This window comes from Micromys minutus (genome assembly GCF_963924665.1).
Source record: "Micromys minutus genome assembly, chromosome: 20".
Lineage (NCBI taxonomy): Eukaryota > Metazoa > Chordata > Mammalia > Rodentia > Muridae > Micromys > Micromys minutus.
In genome coordinates, this window is record NC_137955.1 from 25,812,507 (window position 1) to 25,837,778 (window position 25,272).

Here is a 25,272-nt window from a genome sequence, read left to right on the forward strand (position 1 = left end):
AACCAAGGTCTCCAGCAAGTGGATCTGCTGCCTGTGCTCCTCCCTGAGGAAGGAGACACGGCCCTGCACTAAGCACTTCATAAACAACTGGGCTTTTGCAGAGTCAGTCGGCACTTGATACCCCAGATCTCCGGGCTCTTCTTGTTGTCCATAGTTGGCCTTGCGATGGAGGTGAAGTAGGCACAGTTAATTTGCAGGCGAGGGAGAGCTTCTCTCAGTAGCTGAAGGGTGCCGTCTGGCACGATTCCAAAAACTTGTAGTGTTTTTAGTGTGGGGATTTCTCCAAGTTCACTGGAAAGAAAGAGCAAATTCCAGGAGATATGGCAGTTGTCAGACTAGTTATTACAGCCCACTGTTTGCAGTTCGTATCCATTTACAAAGTGCAGCCCAAAGACATAATCTGTGAGAGGTGATTAGTGAAAATAACCCAGGAAATGAAAGCTGGGAAAACAGCCTGAGCCGCATGGGGACGAGGACCAAGCCTGTGTGTTTCACTCAGTGTGGCTCCTCTGAAGCTATGCAGCCTTGTTGGGTTTTGTTGTTTAATTGAACTAAATTTGTCTCCTTTCTCCATTTGTAGTCTACACAGATCTCTGGACAGGGTACCGTGATGTGAGCTAGCAAGCCAGAAATGCTAAAAGCAAATGTTTCACCGTGATGTCAACTGGAACCTCCCCAAGATACATGTAATTTAGGAAACGGGACATGATCTTTATTTGAACTATGCTCTCTCAACAGAGGACATTGTTGGCAGCTTAGTTTTGTTTTGCCCTACTACACTGAATCCCACCAGTAACTTCCTTACATGGGATTACAGGCTACACATAGAAAAAACGGAATTCCCTTTTACTGATAGGACAGACCTTTTTGTATATATTTCTTGTTACTTGATACACGGTTGTGTCACTGCTAAGATCTGAGGGTCACGCAAAGTGAATCTGGTTATCTACAGAAAACACTTTGTTTGGTACTGATTCTTTTAACAGGTCTGTATGCCCAGCTTCATCTCTCTGGCCTGTGTTTGCTCGAGGTTGGGACACAGTGCAAAGTCTCAGAACAGGGAACATTTATTTTGGGAATTCAGCAAACCCAGTGAGCACAGCAGTGACCTTTATGTTGTCACAGTCAATATGTATTCAAACAAAGCAGGTTTGTAGCGTCACTTAGCTGCCAGTGGCTCAGCTTTCCAGCATATTCCATACAGCGTCCAAGACATCCTCCTGAAGGCTGTCAGTCCATGCCACTCACCCGTCCCAGAGCCACTGATGCCCCCAGAATGTTCAAAACCAGAGGGTTAGATCTGAGGCCCATCTGTGCCGAACAGGCTCCGTGGGTCATCCCATTAACCTCTAAATCTATGAATGGTACAGGTAAGCACCATATGATTCACTGCATGTGGCAGAATCCAAGATGCAGAGCAAGTTGGCAAATAAAAGCATGACGTAGAAACAAAATGTGCTTGCGTATGAGGGGCAGTGAGGTCAGGAGGTCCTAAGAGATCAAAACAGAAGTCAAGAGGAACATTGCATCTTGAACTTCTGGAATGCAGAAACAGAAAGAGCTGCACTGTAGACAAGGTCACACAAAAGAGGAGAGCATTCCCTAGCACATCCCCTGTGGGGCATCTGAGCATCCGAGAATGGCGACACCCTTGGGAGAATTCAGGTTCTGGGATACCCAGGCAGCTAAGCCATGGATAATATTTAAAGAAGAAACCCCGTGGGAGTAAGGAGGGAGCTTTTGTGCAGCAGCTCTGGGGTAAAGCTGGTGAGAAAGTGTCACTTGGTGCTCCTGGTGAGACCCCACCACACAAAACGTCACTTGTGTGCACCGGCCATAACACCGAGAGACAGCACGAACACCCGACTATAACAGGAGAGAAAAGGGAACCTTTTACAGATGTTCTTTAATGTGTGTAAGATAATGAGCTCTTGGTTCAAGTCTAATAATAAGGTGTTTATTATACAAGAGGCTGAGGCTAGACCATAGGCCAGCCTGGGGATAAATACTGAGACTTGATCTCAAAGACATAAAAGACACTCAGAAACGTCAAGGTTTGCCCCTTCTCTCATCTGCATAATCCTGCTTCCTTTTATATAACCCAAAATGCCTTATCTAATGAATTTTCAAATGTCTTGATCTCAAATCGGGTTTCTCTCCAATGTGGGCTTATCATGGAATGAGAAACGGGGAATACTTCGAAGAAAGTTCAGTGGGAGATAACACCATTAAGGATAGAAGTAAGCACGGCAGCGGTCTGCAGTGGTGGGGAACCTGAAGGCCTCTGAGACATGTTAGAACGCTGTCAAAGACTCACAGTTTACTTTCCCACATCTGGGATAAGACATCAGCCACATTTCAGTGTGTTTGTCTCATCTGCCCATGAGGAGCCTGACCGGAAGAGTGGATGATGGAGAAACCCTTGGTGTAGGAGTCCTGAATGGGGAATTTCTATCAAGAGTTCCATGCATATGAACTTGAGCTGCAACATTTGAGTCCTTTGTAGGTAGTGTTTTTTTTTTTTTTTTTCTAAACAGGATGCTAGCTAATGCTCATGAGACTAGTTAAAATGATTGATTTTGTCATGTAGTTACCAGACTTTCCAATTTTACTGAACTCCTTATAGATCATTTATTACCGAAAGTTATCTGGTCCATTCATTGGAGGAATAAATAATCTGTCTTCAAATTCACCATTCTGAGGTAGGAAGAACTACTTTACTGCTGGTATTGTGACAGCAAGATAAACAGTCCCATAGTCTTCTCCAAGCCATGTGACCCTTGTGTGGTAAAAAGAAAGGCACCTGTCAAAGTGCAAGGTTCCAGTCCCTGTGGTGGTCAATGAAACTGCCATATATTCATACTTGGTGTAAGGAAGACTTTGGAATGATATAAGTAATGCCTATATACTTAATGTTCACGGGCATACATAATATACCCACTGTTCAGAGGGCATCCGATGCCCTAGACCAGTTCTTCTCATACGCCAGTCCTTCCCCATCTCTGGCCATCCGGGATGCCCAGCAGTGGATTATAGGAATTCCCTGTAAGCTTTAAGAATGAATGGGAGCCGTCTCCCACTCACACTGGGTCTGCCTTCCATGCTCTAAGTGGGTACCTCCGAGATAAAAGCTTCCTTCTGTAAGTCCTTCACGGACACTAGGATAGCATTCTAATACCGTGATGCGGACAGCAAAATAGTAGCTGTTAATAAGCTCAGTCAATTCAAGATCGATTACCAGACAATTTAAGCAGACATTCTGTGAACTATTTCCATATTTATTTCCTAGGCATTTTGTGGCAAATTGCTATCAATGTTCATGCTCTGAACAAGTAGTCATCCATCTAAAGGCGGGTTTTGCTGAGTTTTGGTCTCTGCTTTATAACTGTAAATGTAAAACATACTTACAGTAGAGTCTCGGGTATTATATCATAGCACCGGCTGAGTGAGAGGTGTTGGAGGTAGTTGAGTTGAAAGAATTCTGGAAAGCAGTCATTCTTTAGCATGATGCTGTCACTGCAACCGAAGGGAAGGAAGACTCAAACCCGTTCTTCTGAGCCTCCCCCGTTTCACAACCAACCAACGCACCCCTAAGTTTGATCTGAAACAGTACCTTAAGTCGAGGCGGACGAGGTTTGGGCATCGTTTAATTAAGGTACAAAGATCTAGAAAAACCAAACAGATGTCACGGTCACAGTCACTGTTAAACAAGGAAGGAGAAAAGGGCGAGTTGGGCGTTTGAGGCAAGGCAGCTAGAGAAGTTTGATGTTTCAAAGGACTGTCCCCACATAGAAAGTTTCCTGCCGAGGGAGGGAGTTCTTGGGGAGCTCAGAGTTTGGCAGACCACCAAATCTAAATGTTAAAGGAGCTGTGGGAAACTTCTGGATAACAACTATTTATGTAGCAAACTAATTGGCTAGAAATCCCAATTCATAACAGCAAACAGAAGAGCAACCCCAAGAAGAGCAAATGCCAGCAAACACTATCAAGATGACTTTGCAGTGGGTCATCATGGACTATGTAAAAACCTGTCCTGCCGTAATTTTAAGAATGAGTTTTTTAACTCAAATTACAACCCACTTTAGTATATAACATAACCCAGATATATTCCAAGTTTTAAATGCAACTTTCAATGAACTATTTTGTGGAATCTTGGGTTAGGTAGAGTGCCTAAACATAAAGAAAAAAAAAAAAAAAAAAACACCCGTAATCCCAGTAGCAGGGAGACGGAAGCGGAAGGATTGCTGCGTGTTGTAGACCAGTCTAGACGACATAGTCGGTTCTGGGCCAACTAGGGCTAGATGGGGACACTGCCTCAAGGATAAAAACCACTAAAGTCCTGTCATGTTAAACATATAGAAGTAACAGAAAAATGATGTTCGACATTAGCTCGATAGATTGATCGTCTTGTGTAAGGAAAGGATAAACAAAACATCAAGAGCACAGACCTATCTGCAGGAGGACGGAGCAAGAAATACTAGGGAAACAGCTTCTTGGGCTGGCAACAGGCCTCACAAGTTTGGTCATTTCTGGAGCCACAGGGTGGAAGGAGAAACAGACCCCAGCAAGGCCTCTGACCGCCACGCATTTGCCATGATACACCCCGCTTTCCAAAATAAATAAATGTAAAGCAAACGCCAGGAAATGTTTTGCATGAACAAACAAGACAAAATATACAAAATAATCGCAATCTAATCAAAACATACAAACTCATACAAATAGAGAAAAGGAGAAAGGCTTGAAGGAAACACATCAGGGGCTGCAGAGAGCACTGAGTTACCTGGCAGACACAAACCCAGTTACTTTTTAACACATTTTAAAATGTAACTTATTTAAAATAGAGAACTCCAGCTAATGTCTGAGTGTTTACTCTCCTCTTTGTATCTGCAGCCACATTTCCCCTACATTCCTTTCCTATTTTCAAATACTTCTTCAACATACTGATTTTACCCTGTGCTGATCACCCAAATTCATGTCTGAAACAGTCCGTTTCTGCCCCAGACCTGTCCCTTTCCTAAACTCCTTCCTGCGTAACCTGATAACTCCATGGGTCTGGTATCCCAGGCCCAAACCTTGGGAATCACAGCTAACTGTCTCACTCACTTCTCATATGCAGTCTGTCACCAAATCCTGTTACGCCAGAGTCCCAAATGTATCCAGATCCGATCCTTTCTTAGCACCTCAACTACTGCCACCCTAGTTTCCTAACTGTCCCCGTTTGCCGCCGCCAGCCCCCCCCCCCTTCCTCAATGCAGCATTGGCATGAATAGCTTCCAGGTCACAGCACCGCCTCGCTCACCACATCCACAGCTTCTTCCTTCTGCCTTGGCAGCCTCACCGTTTCCACCACCTCAGATGTTAGCTCTCATCGAAGGCCTTTGTACTCGTGGTTCTTTGCACCAGAATGTTCTCCCACAAACTCCTATGTGTTTCTCACTTAAGTAAGAGGCCCTCTCTTTGATCATTACACCTTGTTCCGGAATGTTCTTCCATAAGCTTCTACGTATTCATTTCATGTATTTAGAGATCGGAGGTCCTCCCTGACTGTTCGTACAAAGGTGGTCCCTTCCTGCTTCCTGTGATTACCCACTGCCTTTCTCTCCTTACATTCTCGGTTCACTCACGGTGCTCAGGGAGTCTGCCCACCGCTGCCTCTCTTTTGCTTTGTATACTCTTAAGTTATCTTGATGTCTAAGAACAACCATGTAATTCTATAATTAGAAACTATTGAAATACTGCAGAAGGAGAATGACAGGAAGTCAAGACATGGTCACAGCTCTGTCTGCTCTGTCCCGTCTGAAGTCAGGCATCTGCCATGTGGTGGTTCAAATGGGGACCGCCTTCTGCAGGGAAAGTTTCCAAATACTACCTAAATGTTAAGAAGCATTTCAGGATGTTTGGTTCACATCTTTTTAAGAATAATAAAAATTCGATAGGCATATTACCTATCCCCAGGGTGAGCTAATGCACTCGAGTCAACAGGCAGGGTTGATGGTTGACTTTAGTATCTAAATTAATTTGGCTTTGCACAGCTAGACTGGATATTAGCCAGAGACTGAGCTATGGAGCCGTTAAACAACAAACACCATTCCCTTTGCAACCCCTTACCTACAAATTAAGACACAGAACGAAGGACAGCCAAGTGTCAACTTTACCAACACTGTGGTTGTTCTCTGCCTGCATTCATCCATATGAATTAAAAAGTCGAAGGTATAAATACTAATTTAGTTTAACTGGTTTCTAGCAGGATTTTTCCATCTTAACACTGTTGACATTTTGCTGGATGAACCCCCGAGACAGTTTTCTGTGCTGTGCTGTTTAGCAGCAGTTCTGGATTTTGACCACTAGATGGCAGCAGCACACCTTGCTTGCTTCCAAATGAAAGTCATCTCTCAGAACCAAGTCATCCTTTTGTATCGACTGATTCCAGGATCCCATTAGGATTCTCAGATCCAAGGACACTGAAGTCACTATGCACATCTTGCCTGTTTACTTATACCTAATATATGTATGTGTGAGGAGTCATTACACTCAACTGATCAGCGACTCATGCCAAGAAAAGTTCTTAGATGTTCAATACAGAAGCAGTTGTGTTTCTTGATTATTTTTGATCTGTTAATGGTTGGATCTGGATGCAGAACCCACAGATACAGAGGGCTGACCTTATTGCATTTACCTATATTTACGTTGGGGTCTGCATAGTAATTTTATTTAAACCATCTGGGACTGTGGAGTTGGCTCAGTCAGTAAAGTGCTCGAGTTTGATACGTGGCATTCACCTGTATCCTCAGGGCTGGGCAGATACAAGAGAATCCCTTGGGCTTGCCTGCCAGGCAGTTGAGCAAAATCAATGAGCTCCGGGGTCCCTGAGGGACCTGGTCTCAAAAAAATGAGGTAGAAGGCGGGTCCGTGGCTAAGGACAGGTGTTTGTTCCCTAGAAACCACACGGCAACAAGTGGTCTGTGACTCCAGTTGCAGAAGGTCTGATACCCGCTCCAGGTACTGCACACATGTGGGATACAGGCGTGAATACAGGCAGAAGATACACGTAAAAAAAGGCTTGTTTTCTTTTAAAGGTAGAGAACTCCTGCGGTTAGTCACCCAGTGTTGATCGCTGGTCTCCACGCACGCACGCACGCACGCACGCACGCACGCATGCGCTTTAAAGGACTCCTCATCTGGGTCCCGGACCCACAGCGTGCTTTCCGGTCAGGAGCTGTTTTAACTTTTACCTAACTTTTCTGGCGAACAAGCAAGCCCTCTGCTGACGACCCGAACAACCTGCACACTGGACTACGGCAGACTTTCCACAAGCCTGCCATAGAGCCTCGGTGGCCCAGGCCTAGAAGCTCTGACCTGTTTTCTGGAGGTTCTTTCGGTAGCCGCTGAGGTTCAGCTGGGTGATGGTGTGCGGTAAATGCGCCACAGCCGCTTGCACATGCTTTTCGGTAAAGTCAAAGCACCAGGAGAGATTTAGTTCATCCAGTCTGCATGAAGGAAGGATAAACAGGAGGCGTGAATCCATCAGAAAGACAAGGGTGACCTAAGCTGAACACCGGAGGAAATAGGAAGCCAGATTGTTTACCCCTTCATGCACAGACCACCTACTGCGTGTTCGTTTGAAAAAGGCAATCTCCAAACACCCCGCACCCTGCCAGTTCCCCAAAGGCCCCTAGCAAACAGCCCTTCTGGGAATACAGGTTGAATACTGTAGCCTATAGGTTTCTTTCTCAAACAGCTACATTGTTGTTAAAAAAGCACCGACAGCTATCAACTCAAATGTTTTATAAGACTCACAGAAGATGCTATAAAAATGCCTTTCTTCCAATTCACTCCTGCTCTGAGCTGCTGAGTTTTAAACTCAATGTCTACTTCCTGCTCTTGCATGTCTGCCGACTGAATGGCGTGCTATGGATTCTGTCTGTCCCATATGCCTGATCCAAAGGGGACCCACCGCTGACAGATCAGTAAGGAGACAGTTACAACCTGTTCAAGAAAGACGGAGATCATGCTGATAAACACATTCCTTCATTTCCCTTTAACAATAAGAGAAACAGTGTAGCCTGAAAGTTTGTTCACAAGAAGGAGGTGCCACTCACAAGTCCATTGAGACAGCCGGAGGCAAAGCTTAACTCTATTTGCTACAAAGCTCCACTCTGACAGCCCAGAGCTTTCCTACCTGCAACAGCTGCTTAGCAGAGTCGCCACGGCAGATTCAGAGAATCCAGAGCACCCACAGAGGTTTAGTCGCACCAAGTTTTCATTCTGTGCAAGAGTACTAGGAAAGAGAGAAAAGCCAGAAGAATAAACCACATCAATGCTCAGTGCTGGTGTGTGTGCATGGTGCATGTGTGTATGTGTGTGTAATTATAATGAAGTACACACAATTTTGAGTGTAGGATGGGCTTAAAATCTATAATTCACTAGTTCTCGACAGCTGAGCGACTTGCTTTGGCTACGCAAACTGGCCAGAGCATCTTCTTGCTGGGGTTGGTTAAATGATAAAATGTACTGAAGGATTTGCAAAGTACTTTCGATATGGATGCACAAGAAACGCCAGCGCATCTCTTCCGTTAAAAGGCTTGCCTTCTCTTAGGGAACCGGAGTAGTGATGAGCTGTTGCTCTGGAGTGAACTCTTGATTGCTTTGATTAACTGTGTGAACTTGGACCAGCTATCCAGCTTTCCCATGCTTCAGTTTTCCCACGTGGGAAAAGGAAGAGAGCTTACCGCTCACTCTCAGAATTACGCGTAGCTCAGCATCTGCCACATAGGTGGTGCCCCTCCTGTTCCAGCCTTCCTGTCCGACTTCCTTTTCTCATCTCAATAGTGCAGTGGCCTAAGTGTATATCATGTATCCGACTAGCAAATTAATCACATACATTGCAATCTGACACGGCTCTTCCATTTCCAGAACCATGCTGCACTAAGCTTCACGGCCTCTTTGTAACCTACCAGAGGCTCCCAGAAGGCCATACCATAACCACGATCCTCCTCATCTCCCTGATTTCTATGTTCCAGTACAGCTACTGAGGCGTTCCGAACAGCAGCAGTTTCACCAAGGCTGCTTCTACGCCCAATCGACCTGGAGATCTCCTGACCTGAGTCTCGTTAATGGCCAGCCTACAAGTCAGTACTCTGAGAAGCCCGCCTCCTTACAGCCAATCAGTTCCCCGGTATGTTGCCACGTGACCAGCAACGCATTTAACAAGCAGTCCGCCCTGTAATTATCTGTCTCACCCCAGAATGAGGCAAGGGCCACATACTGTTCGCTCTTTTCTCCCTCACACCTAGAGTAGGTTCTGGCATCTGGTCAGTATTCAAATGCCCGCTGTCTTGAGTACCCTGGACAGTTGTGGTTATTTGGCATGCCCTTCAGGACATGTACCTAAGGACACTACAGTCATAAACAGGAAACACTGTCATACAAAGAAACTGTCTTTACGACATACTTGAGGTGCCACTCACTTGACAATGGGATCTGAGAGCTGCAGGCCTTCCAGGCTTAGATTCTGCAGCTTGGAGCACTCCGAGAGAATCCCGTGGAGGTTTGATACATTTATAACTGAGTTCGACAGGTCCATGTGCTGTACACGGAAAGAGCTGTGTATGGGGGAGAAAAGAGGCCCCGTAAGGTGACTCACACAAGTACACCAGATCCACTAGGACCCCTTCCTGTCCTCACAGGAGAGCCAATCACAAACAAGACTACATACACATTTTAAATGCCGGAATAAAGAGTTGGTCACAGAACAATTTGCTGTTGGCTAATTCCCATCCTCAGTCATTTTTAAAGTTCAAGATCTGCCAAGTGCAGACATTGCTGCCAACATGGTGGTACTCATAAAGGTACAGGTGGACAGGGAGTGGGGTAAGGCAAGGATGACTCAGGGCTGCTGGTGGGGGTTGAGTAGCTGAGTAACTACTGTGTTTACTAAGAGGAGGCCAGGGGAGGAACCGGTTTTAATGGGAGGCCTGGTTTGCTTTTAGATATGCGAATATCTTAGTACTCAAGTTCAGGTGTGAAAGCTTTTCTGCAATTAAAACCAAGAATTTCGAAGAGGACCAGGCTATGCAAGGGTCGGGTGCACGGGACAGAGCATCTCTGAGGACAGCATGTGGAAAAGAGGGACAAATCCTGGACTGAGCACAAAAGGTTGAGGAGGAACAGCGGGGCAGGAAAAAAGCAGCAGGGACAGGAAGTGGCCCATGGGAAGCAGGGAAGGTACTAGAATGGAGAACTGTTCACTGCAGCAGGGACAGGAAGTGGCCCATGGGAAGCAGGGAAGGTTCTAGAATGGAGAACTGTTCACTGTCTTTAGCTTGCTTTTCTCTTCCGTATCTAGCTACTCTTCTGAGGCATCAGAGAGCCCGAAACCTTAGTATTCCATAATTTGCAGCACCAGAGACGTACTTTTTCAGAACAGTCTACAAAACAAAAAGGAAGGCATTGTTTTTTTTTTTTCAGGTTGCAAATCTGTCCATAATGGAACAGAAGCCCATTTCCAGCTATGGAAATATTCCCCCACTTCATTATGGATGGCCAGAGGGAGGAAAGGAGCTATGAACGAGGCGCAGATCATACACTTTGGACAAAGAAGGACGAGGAGCGTGAGCTGTTCCCACCTCAGCATTCGGTCATTTCTTTTTACCTGAAGCTTTCACCCAGTGGCTGCTCCATAAACGACCGTGGGCAGCGGAAGGCGACCACTCCTCGGGAGAGCAAGCGCACGGTTACGTCTGGGTGCAGGTTTTTACCCGCGAGGTCTAGGGACTGCCAGAGAGACTCATCGAGCCTAAAACAGAAAGGTGCTTCATTTGATTAGTTGGCCAAAACCAATTTTGGACACCCTTAAAAGTCACGGCTAACATGGAAGACATGGCCACTGGACTTCCTTAAAGCAAATCTGAAGAGCTGCCGATTCCAAGCTCACTATGCAATAGTATTGGTCAGAGTAGCAATACGTTCCCACCTTTCTTTCTGTATCTTCAATTTGGTTATTTACTGTCAATGCTAGAACTGCTGCTAATGACCTGGAAGCAGAGAGTAAAATCCTGCTATTAAGTGTAATCTGACAAGTTTAAAAATCTCTTAAAAATGCTTTAGGAAGTTCCAAACTTCCTAAAGGATCCTCATTTCTAGTTCTGGAAAGTGTTGACAGGTTGCCACGATTACCAAAGGTTTCTTAAAAACATAAATGAAGGAAGAAAAATAGGTATTATTTTATGGGAAACATCAGTCACACAGCCAGGAAAAAGTCACAGATTGGCTCTGTTCTATGTTCGTTTACATGTACAAGTGTATATAAATACATTACTGTTCAAGGAAAGAGGGAAATACTAGATTATTATTTTCTAACACACATAAACACACAGACCTACACATATATTATAAATATAGACTGAACTTCAGTGTTTCTTTTTAAAGCTTTATTTTTTGTTTATATGTCTATGTCTGTGCAAACAAATGCCGTGTGTGTGTGTGTGTGTGTGTGTGTGTTTGTGCATGCGTGCGTGCGTGCGTGCGTGCGTGTGCGTGTGTGTACACCCTCCAAGTGTAGGTGGAGTTACAGCCTGTTTTGAGCTGTCTGATATCACTGGGAGAGCACCAAGTACTCTTCACTGCTGAGCCATCTCTACAGCCCCTACAGAAGACTTAATGTCCACAGTTGAATTCAGCTAAGGAAGCAAGAGAAACCATGAGGTGCAAGCACAAGGGAACATTCTAAATGTTTTAGTGCACTCGAATCTTAAACATCTGAAATAAACACTTGTTGGCCACTTTTGAATTAGTTTTTCTACAACACGTTGCTAATATATGATTGGCTATTAAAAAGGTATTGGAAAGGCAGGCTATAGATCTGATACCCTTAAGAGGCACACTTTGTATCTTTCTCTAGCCCACACTGAAATCTACTTAAAAAAAAAAAAAAAAAAACATTCTCTGATTATCTCAGATCTCAATGTCTCTCTCCTTTCAAAGAAACAAACAACAGCTGGTTTACTAACAATCCAGGACAAGCCTGGAAGCATTCACTTTTCCCCAAAGTACACGGCGTTACCTAGAAAAGGGGAGATGAATTCAGCAGCCACCCCACCCCTAAGCCAGATGTAACCAGTAATGGCTAAAACTGGGGAGCTAATAAGACCTTAGCCTTATTTTAAGGTTCACTTCACCAACTAATGTTCTTGATCCTGTAGTTACTTCAATTCATAAGCTAAAATAATACAAAATTTTCATGTTAGCTTATGAGAGAGATCAAGTTACTATTTCAGCACAATGGAGATTGCTGGACCAAAGGGAAGATGTAGGTCAAAGGTCCTAAGTAGACAAAGATACACAGCATAAACAAGTCTGGAGAGTAATGTTGCTGTGGATTTGAGAATTTATGCTAAAGAGTATGTTTTAGGTGCTTTAGCTATACTCATACCTGTAAAAAGTAACTATGCAAGATTACGGTTATGTTAATTTGCTTGAGCACAGAAGCTATCTAGTAACCCACATCTATAGAAAAACATATAGACTGCATACCTTAAATACATGCAAGTTTTTATAAAGATTAGGTTTTTTTTTTTTTTGTTTTGCTTGGTTTGAAAAAATGCATACCTGGTGGGAAAAAAACAATAAGCCCCTTGGGTGTGAATGAAATGTAGCCAGTGCTGTGGAAACCTCATCTGCTAAGATAACTGCCTAGGCTTAGGCCTGGGGTGTATGTAGCTCAGTGGTAGAAGCTCTTGACTCATCTGAAGCTCTGCGTATAATCCTTAGCACACCACAGAACAACAAAATCGTTATTGTTATTTCATGCCTGTCACTGCCTTCCTGGTTCACACCTTATATACACACACTGTAAGTACAGCCAAGAACCCGCTACGACTACCTCCAAAGACCCTTGTTCTGCATGCCCATGATCCAGGCAGGGTACTGCCACCTTTCATTTTATCCTTTTGAGAATCCCATGATGAAGGTTCAGGCCACCTTATATCCAGCATAGCCCGGCTCAGAAGTGACAGGTAACTTGTTCAGGTCACGTAGAACATATGTAAAAAGAAGCTGGGTTCACACCGTCCAGGGTCAGAGACTTGTCCCCTTGCTCTGCTCAAAGCAGGATCCTCAGCACTGGGCCGTCACGCCACCCTCTTTTGCTCTTAGCACACCGCCTGGCCCAAACAGGTGTAGCCATGGCGAACATAGGGCGAAGAGGCTGTCGGGAATGGGGTGAGAAGAACCTACAGGAGGCCCCTCCATCTGCCTGTGAAATGACCTCAGTGACTTCTAACAACAGTAAAAAGGTGTTGCATTTGCTTAGGGCAGCTATGTTCTATGGTGTGGCTGTTGGTTTCACCAGGTCTTCCCTTCTCTATGCCCGAAAGGGTGAACAATACTCACGAGAGGCGGTACCACCTCTTGCAAACTCCGGAGACTCTGAGCAGCTCAGGGAGGCACAAACAGGAAAAGATCCCAAGGAGCAGCTCATCTGGAAGGGAGTCCCAGGAAACACCTGCGAGGAAGCAAAACAGGGTTTCCATCTCTGAATTCTTCCCTGTCAAAGTCATGGAGTCCCGCCAAGCATTTATCCACGCACGAGCACGTATCACGCACGCGACACTTAGCTTACAGGGAGTTCCAACCAAACTGAATCCTTCAAACTCCCATTCATTTTTCTGTTCCACACACTGACTTACAGTGTGGTTTGAATGGGATTGTCCCCGACAGTGTTGGGCATTTGAACTCTTGGTTCCAAGCTGGTGGCGCTGTCAGAGTAGGAGGTTTCAAAGCCCCACACCCCTCCCAGTCAGCTTTCTCTGCTTCCTGCTTGAGTACAAAGTGTGAGCTTGCAGACTTTCCTGTTGCTGTATCTGCCGCTTGCTCTCAGGACTCCCTGCTCTCCCTGCCCTCTCCCTCTGAACCATAAGCCCAAACTCACTCTTCCGTAAGTTATCCCGGTGGTGACACTTATCACAGAAACAGAAAAGTCCCTAAGACAACCGCTGCTCTGAGTGTCCCACTTTCTCAGCAGTGAGACTCGAGGAAATATTATTCCTAGTACCAACAATATTTTCCCCTTGGTACCAGCCTGGCAAACCACTCGCAGAGACAAGCTGATTAGCTCCGGCACAGAGCAAGTTACCAGCCACCCAATATATATGGTGATGCTTGAAGCCACAAGGGAATATCTCCTTTCTCAGGTGAGGACTTCTCTAAAAGGCAAATGACCTTGGAGCACACAAAGTACATCCCAGTCCATGCACCTAGAGAAGCTATGTTGAAAGGATGTTCTCCTCCTTCCTCTTCCTCCTTCTTTTTCTTGAGGGGTTGTGTGTGGGTTGAGGGGGGGTGTTGGGACAGGGTTTCTTTTTGTAGCCTTGGCTGTCTTGGAATTCATTCTGTATATCTGGTTGGCCTCAAACTCAGAGATCCTTATGACAAAACAACTACATTATCTGATACCTTGAAAAGGATGCCAGCTGGAAAGAAAAGTTCAGCCAGGAAGAGAAACTCAGGCACAGCTATGATGCCTGAACACTGTTGGGCAAAGGGTGTACCCGGGGCAGTGATCACTGAGTCAGAATAGACCGAGGTAATGGAGTAAGCCCTAGATCTGTGTTCTGGACCCCACAACAGGAATGCTTGCTTTGAAGAACAGAGCTAAGAAGGGTCTGGTGGAAAGGAACGAGAAGCAGGGGGTGAGCAGTTTTGGAGAAAGACCTTCTTCGGCTTCCGTTTAACAAGGGACGACTAGACAGTTGTGAGCACAGAAGTGCCGGAGGTTCATTAAAGTTCTGGAAGGATCAGCGTGGCTGTGGACACAGCACACGGGAGTGGGAGAAAGGTTAATGCAGCTTTGTCTTAGAGAAGTGGTTTCTAGGTGGTCCTTCCACAATCCTCTCTACAGTTGATCTAATCCCACGATCTCTACCTTCCTGTCCCCAAGGGCAGAAAGGGATCTATATTCATTAAGAGCTACATAGCTAGTAGAGCACATACATGAATCAGGTACATGAAAAGGAAGGAGGTCTCAATGGAGAAGGGCGCTGAGGGTGGCCCATGGCAGCTGTCCCTAGCAGTCCTCCTGGACTGTCTGAGACAATCCTGCCTGTCTTTCAGCTGCACTCTTTCGACAGAGCCAGACACTTAGCCTGTGTCCACATTACTTAGCACAAGGCTCGACCTGCAATGGCTCAACCATTCTTTAATCTGTTGCTTACTTGAGAGTGTGTTCCAGCCTTTGGAGCCTACTGTAATTCTTAGGATAAGTCATTCTGGGTTGCACCTGGATGCTATTCATTTAAAATAAAATTGCTACTAATGGTCTCCTCCTATGGGGAAGCCTCATGACTAATGAAGGTCAACTGTGTACATGATTTCATTACTGACTCATTTGTTTAGGCCTCCCACATCCATAAGATCTTGCAAAGGAAAATCTGATTTGTTTTACAGACTAGGAAGTAAAACTTGATCCATTCATATATTTAGTAAACGGTCAATTCAATCCCAAGGTTTGTTCTTAGGACACAAAATTAGCTTAGCATGCCAGACCCTTATTCTATTTAGAATCTGAGAGACAGACATTCCAGCTGTCATATTCAGCTTTAGGAGACTCACAATTCTAGGCAGCATCTGGGGCAGAAGGGTCTTCAGGGAAGGCTTCTGGGAAGCCGTGGCTCCTCAGTGCTCAGTCAAGGGCTGTCACTGTCAGTTTCCTTTGTTCCTTACCCATGTTCAGTGTGTGAGATGGGGGTCCTGTGTACTCTGTTAGCCTTGAGTCAACTATGTACCTGGGCTTTGATCCAGTGTGAATTCCTGATCCTCTTGGCTGGAAGTTGAGATTTCATTCTGATCTACAGAGAACCTGTAGTATCTGAGAATTCCCATTTAGTATTGGAATCCCAGCTGTGCTGCCCCTAGTCTATGATGCAAGTCTCTCTGTCTGTTTCCTATTTGTAGGAACGAGAATGAACAGACTTGCCTTGCAAAGCTATTCAGTGTGGAGATGAGGTGATGTAGAAGATTTAAAATAATGCAGGACAGAGGCAATCTTTCCTGTCCAGGCTCCCCGGCTCTCCCCACTAAATTAGCACATTTTCCTTCTCTAAGTTTTTTTTCTTTCCTTTTCATACTAGGAAAGTACGCGGGTTTGAATTTCCATGAATAGTCCAAAATCCATGATCAGAGGAGGCCTGATCATGCTACAAGGGATGCAAGCCCAAACCCCACATCTCCAGAAGCAGATGCAGGTCTGACTTCAACAGTTGATCTGGCATATAATGACAGGAACAGTGGGGAAGACAGACGCCGAGTGGAGGGAGGCCAGCTATGGCATGTTAATAGGCAGGCTGTCGCCATAGATGACTGGTTTACACCTCCAGGGGTTCCAGGACACCATCTGGAACCTGCCTCTGAGCTGTCCCACCAGAGGATGGGCACCAAGGGCTGTTTATTGTTAACTCTGGGCTCGATGTTCATTCCTTGGCACTCTTGCCCAAAGAAAGCCCTCAAGCACAGTTGCATCCCTGTTCAGGAGAAAGCTTTGGGTACTAAGGAAAAGGTGAGTTGCAAGGGACTCTGGGCCTGCTAACAACAGTGTCCAGTAAAGATGACTTGGGGAGGGAAATGTAAGAAGACTGTATGACCTTATTCGGTGTGTGCTATTTTATGAGCAAGGTCTAAGATAGCAGAGAAAAAAGTAGAAGAACAGTAAGAAATGATCACGTGGGGAAGCATAGCATTGTGTTGAATGCAAAGACAGCAGACCCAGGCACCAAAGCCTTGCAAGAAAACAGTCCAAGGTAAGGAAGAATTTGTAGTCCAGCTTGTCCCAGATTTAGCTTAGAAGACACTTGCTCTGAGAAGTAATTTCATGTCACCACCAAAGACCCACACCCATGTTTGGGCATTCAGCAACGTGCAATGGTTAGTGTGTAGTTGGCAGTTGATAAATATTTGCTAAGTGCATAAGACCTTTTATTTCCGTTAATTCTTCATGTGACTGGCTAACCTTCTCTAACCAACTTATTACTCTATCAGCTTTAAGACCAGAACCTCAAATTGAATCTTAAAAAGTGCCTGACTGATATCTCATAGATATTCATGGAATAACTAACACTTCAGAGAAGAATGTTGGCTTCATTTTAAATACAGACGAGACGATTGGCCTCATAAGACTAGTTTTCTCAACACACGTAGTATGCACTGACTGATAAGTGGATATTAGCCCAAAAGCTCAAATCACCTAAGATAAAATTCACAGACCACATGAAGCTTAAGAAGTAGGAAGAGCAAAGTGCAGATGCTTCAGTCCTTCTCAGATGGGGGAACAAAAATATTCTCAGGAGGAAATACAGAGCCAAAGTTTGATGCAGAGACTGAAGGAAAGGCCATCCAGAGACTGCCTCACCTGGGGATCCAGCCCATATACAGTCACCAAACCCAGACACTATTGCTGATGCCAAGAAGTACACACTTACAGAAGCCTGATACAGCTGTGCCCTGAGAGGCTCTGCCAGAGCATGACCGATACAGAGGCAGATGCTCACAGCCAACCATAGAACTGAGAACGGGGTCCCCAATGAAGGAGTTAGAGAAAGAACTGAAGGAGCTGAAGGGGTTTGCAACCCAATATAAATAACAATAATAACCAACTAGAGCCCCCAGGACTAAACCACCATCCAAAGAGTACAAATGGACAGACCCATGGCTCCAGCATCAGATACAGCAGAGGATGGCCTTGTTGGGCATCAATGGGAAGAGAAGTCCTTGGTTCTGTCAAGGCTCAATGCTCCAGTGTAGGTGTAAATGTCAGGGCGGGGAGGCGGTGAGTGGGTGGGTGGGGCACCCTCACAGATGCCAAGGGTTGGGGGGTGGTACAGGGGGTTTTTGGAGGGGAAACTGGGAAAGGGGATAACATTTGAAATGTAAATAAAATATATCCAATTAAAAAAAGACTATTTTTTCATTTGAATAATACACTGGCTTATAATAAACATGAGTGTTTTTTGATTAATGAACTAGTTTTGGGAGCTGGGTATGAGATACAGCTCATGTCCAAGAGCCTCAGTGGCAAAAGACCCATTAAATAAATATATAACCTAACAGTGAAAACTGCCATCTACTAGAAGCCCTAAAACCTTTTGACTTTGTTAAAGTCTACTACTGTCTTTGCTGCAACATAGTTATACCAAGTATTTGTACTCTCATTTCTATGTATGAGGGCCATTTATCTCAATGAAGCCAAATGACTTCACAAAGGCAACATTAATTGTTAGGAAGGGGGTTAGAATAAGAGGCAAACTTGGGTATATCAATTCCTATGCCCCAAAGTGGAAATACAAGGTCACAAGAGGCAGAAGCTTAATGTCTCTGGTGGCAGAGAACATTGCTAAATGCTGCAAGGTATCTATGCGTTTACCATTAATGGGAGGAGCAGAAATCAGGATAGCCAGTGCGCCAATCAGTTCACTATACAGGACAACCCAGTTCTGGGGCCTGGGGTGGAAGAGGGTGAACCTGGAATTGGCTGCTGTCCCAGTAGATGAATGGGGCAGAGATTTGTCTCCAGTAGCTGCACTGGTGGCTGAAATCCAGGCGGTGATACACATAATCTAATCTTATTTGCCATATTTAATTCTCAAAACATCAGCCATCTTTCCTGGATTCTTGACTTCATGGCTCCCTGGTCTGTTTGCAGGCACAAGAGGGGACTATCCAGAGGTCTTGATAATCTGATATTATTGAGGGTACTCACATTTTGACCACTCTTACTACCTTAATTTTGGTGGCACTTTATACTGTGCTTCCTCCCTAAGGAACTAACTACACAGATTTCTGCCAACCTACATGAATGTCCCTTCATTTTCTCAGACCACAGAGGTTGTACTAGTTGTTAACATATTTGTATTTTGGGTACAATGGGCCAGATAGGAAAACACACACACACACACACACACACACACACACACACACACACACACACACACACACAGAGTAAATTAATGATTGTACTTCTCAGCCCCATACCACTCATTTCTACGACTTTCTCACCCTTGTAGAATTCGAGACTTTAAACAAGGAAGGGTAAGCAAGCTCCCAGAGCTGGGCTTTTTGTTCACTGTTACTACTGTATTCCCAACACCTAGAACAGTATTATGTTTGCTGTGTCAGAACCGGTGGTCCATGTCAATCCTCTCAGCATTTTCTTTAAAGACTTACTTGTTTTATGTGTGAGTGCTCTCTCTATCTGCATGTACACCTGCTGGCCAGAAGAGGGCATCAGATCCCATTTCAGATGGTTTTGAGCCACCAGGTGGCTGCTGGGAATTGAACTCAGGACCCCTGGAAGAGCAACCAGTGCTCTTAACCTCTCAGCCATCTCTCCAGCTCCCATAATCTCAGCATTTGGCAGGAAGAGTCAGCAAGACTGTGCAATGTGTGAAGCCAACCAAATAGTGAGTTTTAGCCATGGTTATACAGGGATGCCTAGTCTCAAAGTGAATAAATAAAAATAAAAAAGGTGGAATGACTCCCAGGAAACGATAAAGCAAACAGACGTCTGGAAGTGTTCCCCTAATGACTCATATAGAACAAAGATTCGTGACTGATGATGATGCAGTCAATTTAGTAGATCTACTACTACTACTACTATTTTGCTTTGAACAAAACACTTTCTTTAGTGTAAGCAAGGGTAGGGGTGTGGAGGCTGTTATAGTAGTTGGCTATCTCCTACCTTGTGGGTTCAAGAGAGGGGAGGTAGGAGCTCAGGATGGATGGCAAATGCCTTATGTGCACAGCCATCTTGCCACCCTTACCATTAATGTTATTATCTGAAGAATGGAATAGAATAAAGCAGATAATATCTTAGGGAAAGGGAAATGATAATTTTATGAAACTCCTGCTTCAAATTCTCCTATTGCAATATAAAATATATTTCTTACTAGCTAAGAAAGTATGAAGAGAAAAATGTTTGCTCTGGGGTAGGAAAACAGATTCTCAGGCTAACGAACTTCTTGGACCAGAACCTCTGGAATTCAGTACTTTGAACAAGATTCCTTGTGGCTTCTGATATACTCTGAACTTTGGAGTTTTAGTCTGAGAAAGAACCTTTGCTGGGGTTGGAATCTGAAGTGTCCTAACAGCCATGGAAGAGCTGATCAACTCATTAGCTCAAGCACATTTCATGGTGCTCACCTATTTAGAAGATGCGGAACAGGCATTTAATGACCGTAAGTAAACTGTGATTGCCCTCTTTCCGCTGCTGGCTCCACTTCTGTTTCCTGTTTCCTCCCAGTTCCTTCCATTCGATGGCTTGGCCCCAAGAGCTAGTCACAACTGGTCTGCTATATGATGGTCACATAGCTTTAATCATTCCACATAAACAGATGCAGAGGAATTTAGTCGCCAGATGTGTGGCTGGAATGCAGCCCATGATGAAAGCTTGCTTAGCAAAGAACCAACAAAAGTCCTGGGCCAGTCACCAGATCCGCGTACAGCAGGTGTAGCCTGGCCTGCCCTAATCCTGGCAGAGTTATTAGACACCTGTCCTGACAACTGCATGCAAAGCTCCCTGGGATAAGAAGCCAGCTACACTGGAGGCCTTTGCTAGCTTCCGGGAGGTTGGTGGCTCTTCTGTGGCAGCTGTTTCTCCGCTTACAGCATGGGGCCACTTCTCATTCACAGCAATTAACCAGGGGATGCTCCTGAAAGCCAATCCATGCATAAGTGTATGTCATTGCCTTCCGCCTCCTAGGTCACAAAACCCCTAAAAGCCATGATTTTTTTCTTTCTTCTCTCAGTTTAGATATTCATTTTAAACATCAATCTTAAAAGTCTAGGCTCATTTCTGTGCTCAGTGACTATAATCCAAGCATTAGGGAAACTAAAGACGGGATCACCATGAGTTCAAGGTCAACCGAGACTGTAGGATGAGCATATATTAAGAAAGAGGGAGGTCAGGTATGGTACCTCACAGGCTGTCAGCACCCGTAAGGTAGGCTGAGACAGGAGAAATGCTGAAATTTCAAGACTGCATAGTGAATCCGAGATTAACCAGGGGTACACAAGATCCGTCCTTAAAAAAATAAATAAAAGAGCCCTGGTGGTGGTGCACACCGTTAATCTCAGCACTTGGGAGGCAGAGTTCAAGGCCCACCTAGTCTACAAAGTCTAGGCTAGTCAGAGCTACACAGAGAAACCCTGTCTCAAAAAACAAAAACAAGCGAAACAAGAAAAAAGAAATGTGGACTCACTGACTGGACCAGCTCAGTTCCCCTATCCCCCATATCTTCCACACATCCACTGCGATGGGAAGTGAGTCACTTTGTCACTTTTGCACAAGGGACTCCTTCCCTCTTTCCAGCCCCGAGGACACTCAGGGTATGAGCTACTAACACCTCAGTCTTCCTGGTAGATGTAGACGTACAGCTGGGTGGGGGTTGCTATATTCTTGTCTTTCCTCCTCAACTTCATTTGAAACTCCTAGGAGACAACAACCCTTCCTTATCTTCTGTGCTTTGCTTCAAAGATGACTTTTGACTTCCATCTGTGGGCATGTGGATGTGGGACAAAACAGGAGTCATATTTTATAACCAAAGCTATGCACAACGGGCGATTTGATCAAAATCTGTTCACCTCAGCAGGATCTATCTCTCACCACATTTGGTTGGCTCAACACCGAAGTGCCACTGTTAAAAACCCAGGCTCTAAAAATAAGAGTCACGTTAAGTTTTAAAGAAAAAAAAGAGTTCTCTATATGTGCATAGTCAGATTAACAGTATAGACAAAAGACATAAGTCAATTGGCTTCTCAAGGAAGTATCAGAAACTGTGTGAACCATTAACTACTATATGCCACTATCATACTAAGAGCTTTACAGTTTTTTTAAATGTCATACAACACTCTAAGTAGGAATTATCGCTCCATTTCACAGAAAAGGAAACCAAGGCCCAGAAGGTAGCTCCCAATGGCAGCATCAAGATTTAAACGCAGATTTGCCTGAACTTGCTTCCATACCATCTGTAGTTGATCTCATATATCATTATTTATTCGATTACGTTTCCAATTTTGAGAAGTCTTACTGTGAAGAAGCTCATGCTCTCCAGAAATCCCCATCCCTGACTTCAGTCTCCAAGCTGGGACTAGAGATATGTGCTGCCATACTTGGCATTAGTGTGGACTCACATGACACACACACACACACACACACACACACACACACACACACACACACTTTTGAGACAGAGTCTCACTGTGTAGCCCTGTCGTTCCTGGAACTTACTGTTTAGGCCAGCTGGCCTCCAATTCAGAGATCTGCCTGCTTCGGCTACCTGAGTGTTGGGTTTAGAGGCACGGGACATGCCTACATGAGATTACAAAACAGGAATTTGAAAGCAAGCCACTGATCCGCTCACCATCTTACCTGCCGACAGTGCCAGAAGGAAGGCCCAAAGAGTATATTTCTTTATACTGGCTCTGCAAGACTTCATCCACTCTGATGCCCTCTCTGATCTGTCTTTCCATTTGCCACCCAGTTTCAGTTTAGACTTTGTTTACCTCCTCTGCTGCTGTCATCCCAATGTCTCTAAATTTAGAACACATCCAGCATCTGGCACCACTGTTTATCATCCCCCCACGACTCTAAAGAAATCTCTGGGGGTCTGCTGTGTCTTCTACCTGATACAGTTCAACCTCAGCTAACCAGCACGTCCCTTTACAGGGTTCAATGAGCCAGGGTGTTGATGGTCCATTCTTTTAAGCCCAGCACTTGAAGCAGGCACATCTCTGAGTTTGAGGCCAGCCTGGGGTGCAGAGTGACTTAAGTGACAGAGAAAGCCTGACTCAACAAAAGAGAATGAGGGAAAGGGAGGGAGTGGTTTCAGGGAGGTAAGATCGGTAGCACCAGTGACTACACTTAGCCCTAGGCTGGCTGTCCACTCCCGCTCTGCTTTTCCTGCAGGGCCCATCCTTTTCTCCAGGATTTTAAATGGCCATCCCCTCTGCTTTAGGTTCCTTATACCAAGGGACATTTTCACGCCACACTCCTGCACTCTCTCCTCCCAGTCTGTACTTCAAGGTCACAGCCCAATTAAGGGTTTCAGCCCAGTTTGCAATCTTCAGATTCCAAGACGTCCACTCTTCCTAGCTTGACCGCCTTTTTGTTTTTAGCCACCGTGTCCTAACAATACATAAAGTACCATATCCACTGTATTTATAGAGCCTCTTCACTAGAATGGAAGCTCTAAGATGTGTCTGGTATTCAGCACCATACTGTAGACAGTGTGCTCTCAGCAACACTTGCTGAATCATTCTTTTCAATGACTAGAGGGCGTGGGGAAACTGACAACGCCTCAGGTCAATACACTGTATTTACCCTAAGGCTACGAGTCCTTGAGTCTGGATCTACCCTGGAGACACTTACTTAACAATGCTTGGGAAATCAGGGAATGGGAATCACTAGGAAGAGAGAATAATTTCAGGTAAATTCTGGTTTCATCAATCAGCTCTGCCTCCTGGAGACAGAACTGAGAAAAAAGCTGAAATCCATTATAATAATTCAGGAAGAGATGATGAAAGGTTGAGGCAGTTGAGAAAGTTGTCTTTCTCAAGAGTGGATACCGGGGACCGTGGGAATGAGGCTAAGTTTTAAGGCTCAATGACGGTAGATGTAATGCCACAGGAATGAAAGCACAACACCCCCAAGGGACTGTTTACAAATATTTGCCTTCCTAATGTGCCTAGAAATAACCTAAGAGATTAAGATACAAAGCTTGCTCGGGCACAGAAAATATATTAGAGACAAAAGGGGACCCTCTAAAATCCCTGCTTCTGTTCCTGGTTATCAGTGTGCTGAGCTGGACTTTGAGCAGGAAGATTCCCTTCTAAGGAAAAGGGCAGGAAGGCTGCCTCGTGGGCTAAAAGTTTCAAGTCAATTGTTGACCGCAAGATAAAGACCAACTAAGATTCTTGGAGACTTAATGACTGGATTCCAGTCCACTGCAAACACTTCCAAACTAGGCAATTTTAGGTACCAATCCAAAAGATTTCCCAAAGAAATAGTTCAATCAATGTACTTAGAACAAAACAGTCCAGCCTATTTCTTACATAATTTGAATCTTACTGTCATACCTTACCTGGAAAGTTCTCTCGATTGAGCTTAGGCCGGCGGATTATCACAAAGTCTTTGTCACTCCCTTTGCTCTTTAGTCGTTTCCTTGGAGGGCTCTGGGGGTGGCCGAGGTTTGAGAGCAGTCCATGTGGGATGTTCTCACTGTCTACCTCCTCCTTCTCCAAGGCAGAGACACCCATGCCTGATAGCAGTTCAGAAGTCTTGCTGGAATCCCATCCCCACGTGAAGCTGGTGGTGACGTTGCTACTCTGGTCCGGAATCTCTTGAAGGTGCTTCCTGCAGAAGGGCACACATTCCCTATTTCTTTTGAAAGCACACCCCTAAACAATTCCAAGTTAGGAATGAAAGAGGCGTCGAGTATGCAGTATAGAAAAGTTACAGTACTGCATTTTTAACGTGCCTACAGCGGCGAGAGAAATCCAAGAATCAAAGAGAAAATCGGAAACACGTACACTTCGAAAGGCTTTGAGATTTATGGTCACGCATAAGGCCTCAATAATTTCTTCCCGTGGAGGGAAAAAGAGGGACTGTTCTCATACCGTGATTCAAAGTCGTGGAAGGAAAAACCTAATTAGGAAGCCAAATTAAACCGCACATTGATATTCGCACTAAAGCATCCATCCATCCATCCATCCATCCATTTTCTTCCAAAAAGGAACTAAGCAACCATTCACATAACAAGATTATTTGAGCAAGAAGCAACATTCGCGGCCTAAAAGAATTCAAACGGTTCATTCATGCTTTGCCCGGTTTTTTTGCAATCGGTTTACCTATGCATGGCGTCCACTGATTAAGGAGTTCTGAATGCTTGAACTAATTGAAGAGCTGCCTGCTTTCCAGATTCCCGTTCTAGGGCGCTGCTTAGAGTGATCCCCGGGCTCCAGCAGCCGGACCCGCGAACTAGCAACGTTCCATCACCACCGCGCGCGCGGAGTTCTGCATCCCGCTCTCCTGTAGCCGCCTTCTGACGCCCCGTTGCCTGCTGGGAATTGTAGTTCCCGGCCTGGTTCGTAGTCCGTCCCGCGCCCTCCTTATTTCCTCCACTCTTATTTTGGACAAACCCTACAGAGATACCCACAACTCCCTGCGGCGCAGGGCGGGATTGAAGAAGGACAGGCAGGCGGAAGTGGGTGGAGCTCCGACTGACTTGGAAA

The 25,272-nt window shown here is 45.0% G+C and overlaps 1 protein-coding gene across 1 annotated transcript; it reads right to left on the reverse strand.

Moving 5' to 3' along the window:
* Window positions 1–77: 77 nt before the first annotated feature.
* SKP2 (S-phase kinase associated protein 2) lies at window positions 78–24,985 on the reverse strand (the record flags this gene model as incomplete). Its single annotated transcript, XM_080933893.1, has 10 exons — window positions 24,889–24,985; window positions 24,123–24,394; window positions 13,390–13,501; window positions 10,652–10,795; window positions 9,468–9,602; window positions 8,180–8,278; window positions 7,357–7,487; window positions 3,614–3,665; window positions 3,409–3,516; window positions 78–291 (listed from the first exon to the last, which is right to left on the reverse strand). Exons 1-10 carry the CDS (start codon window positions 24,894–24,896, stop codon window positions 78–80), a joined length of 1,275 nt encoding a protein of 424 aa, XP_080790019.1. The 5' UTR covers window positions 24,897–24,985.
* Window positions 24,986–25,272: the final 287 nt, after the last annotated feature.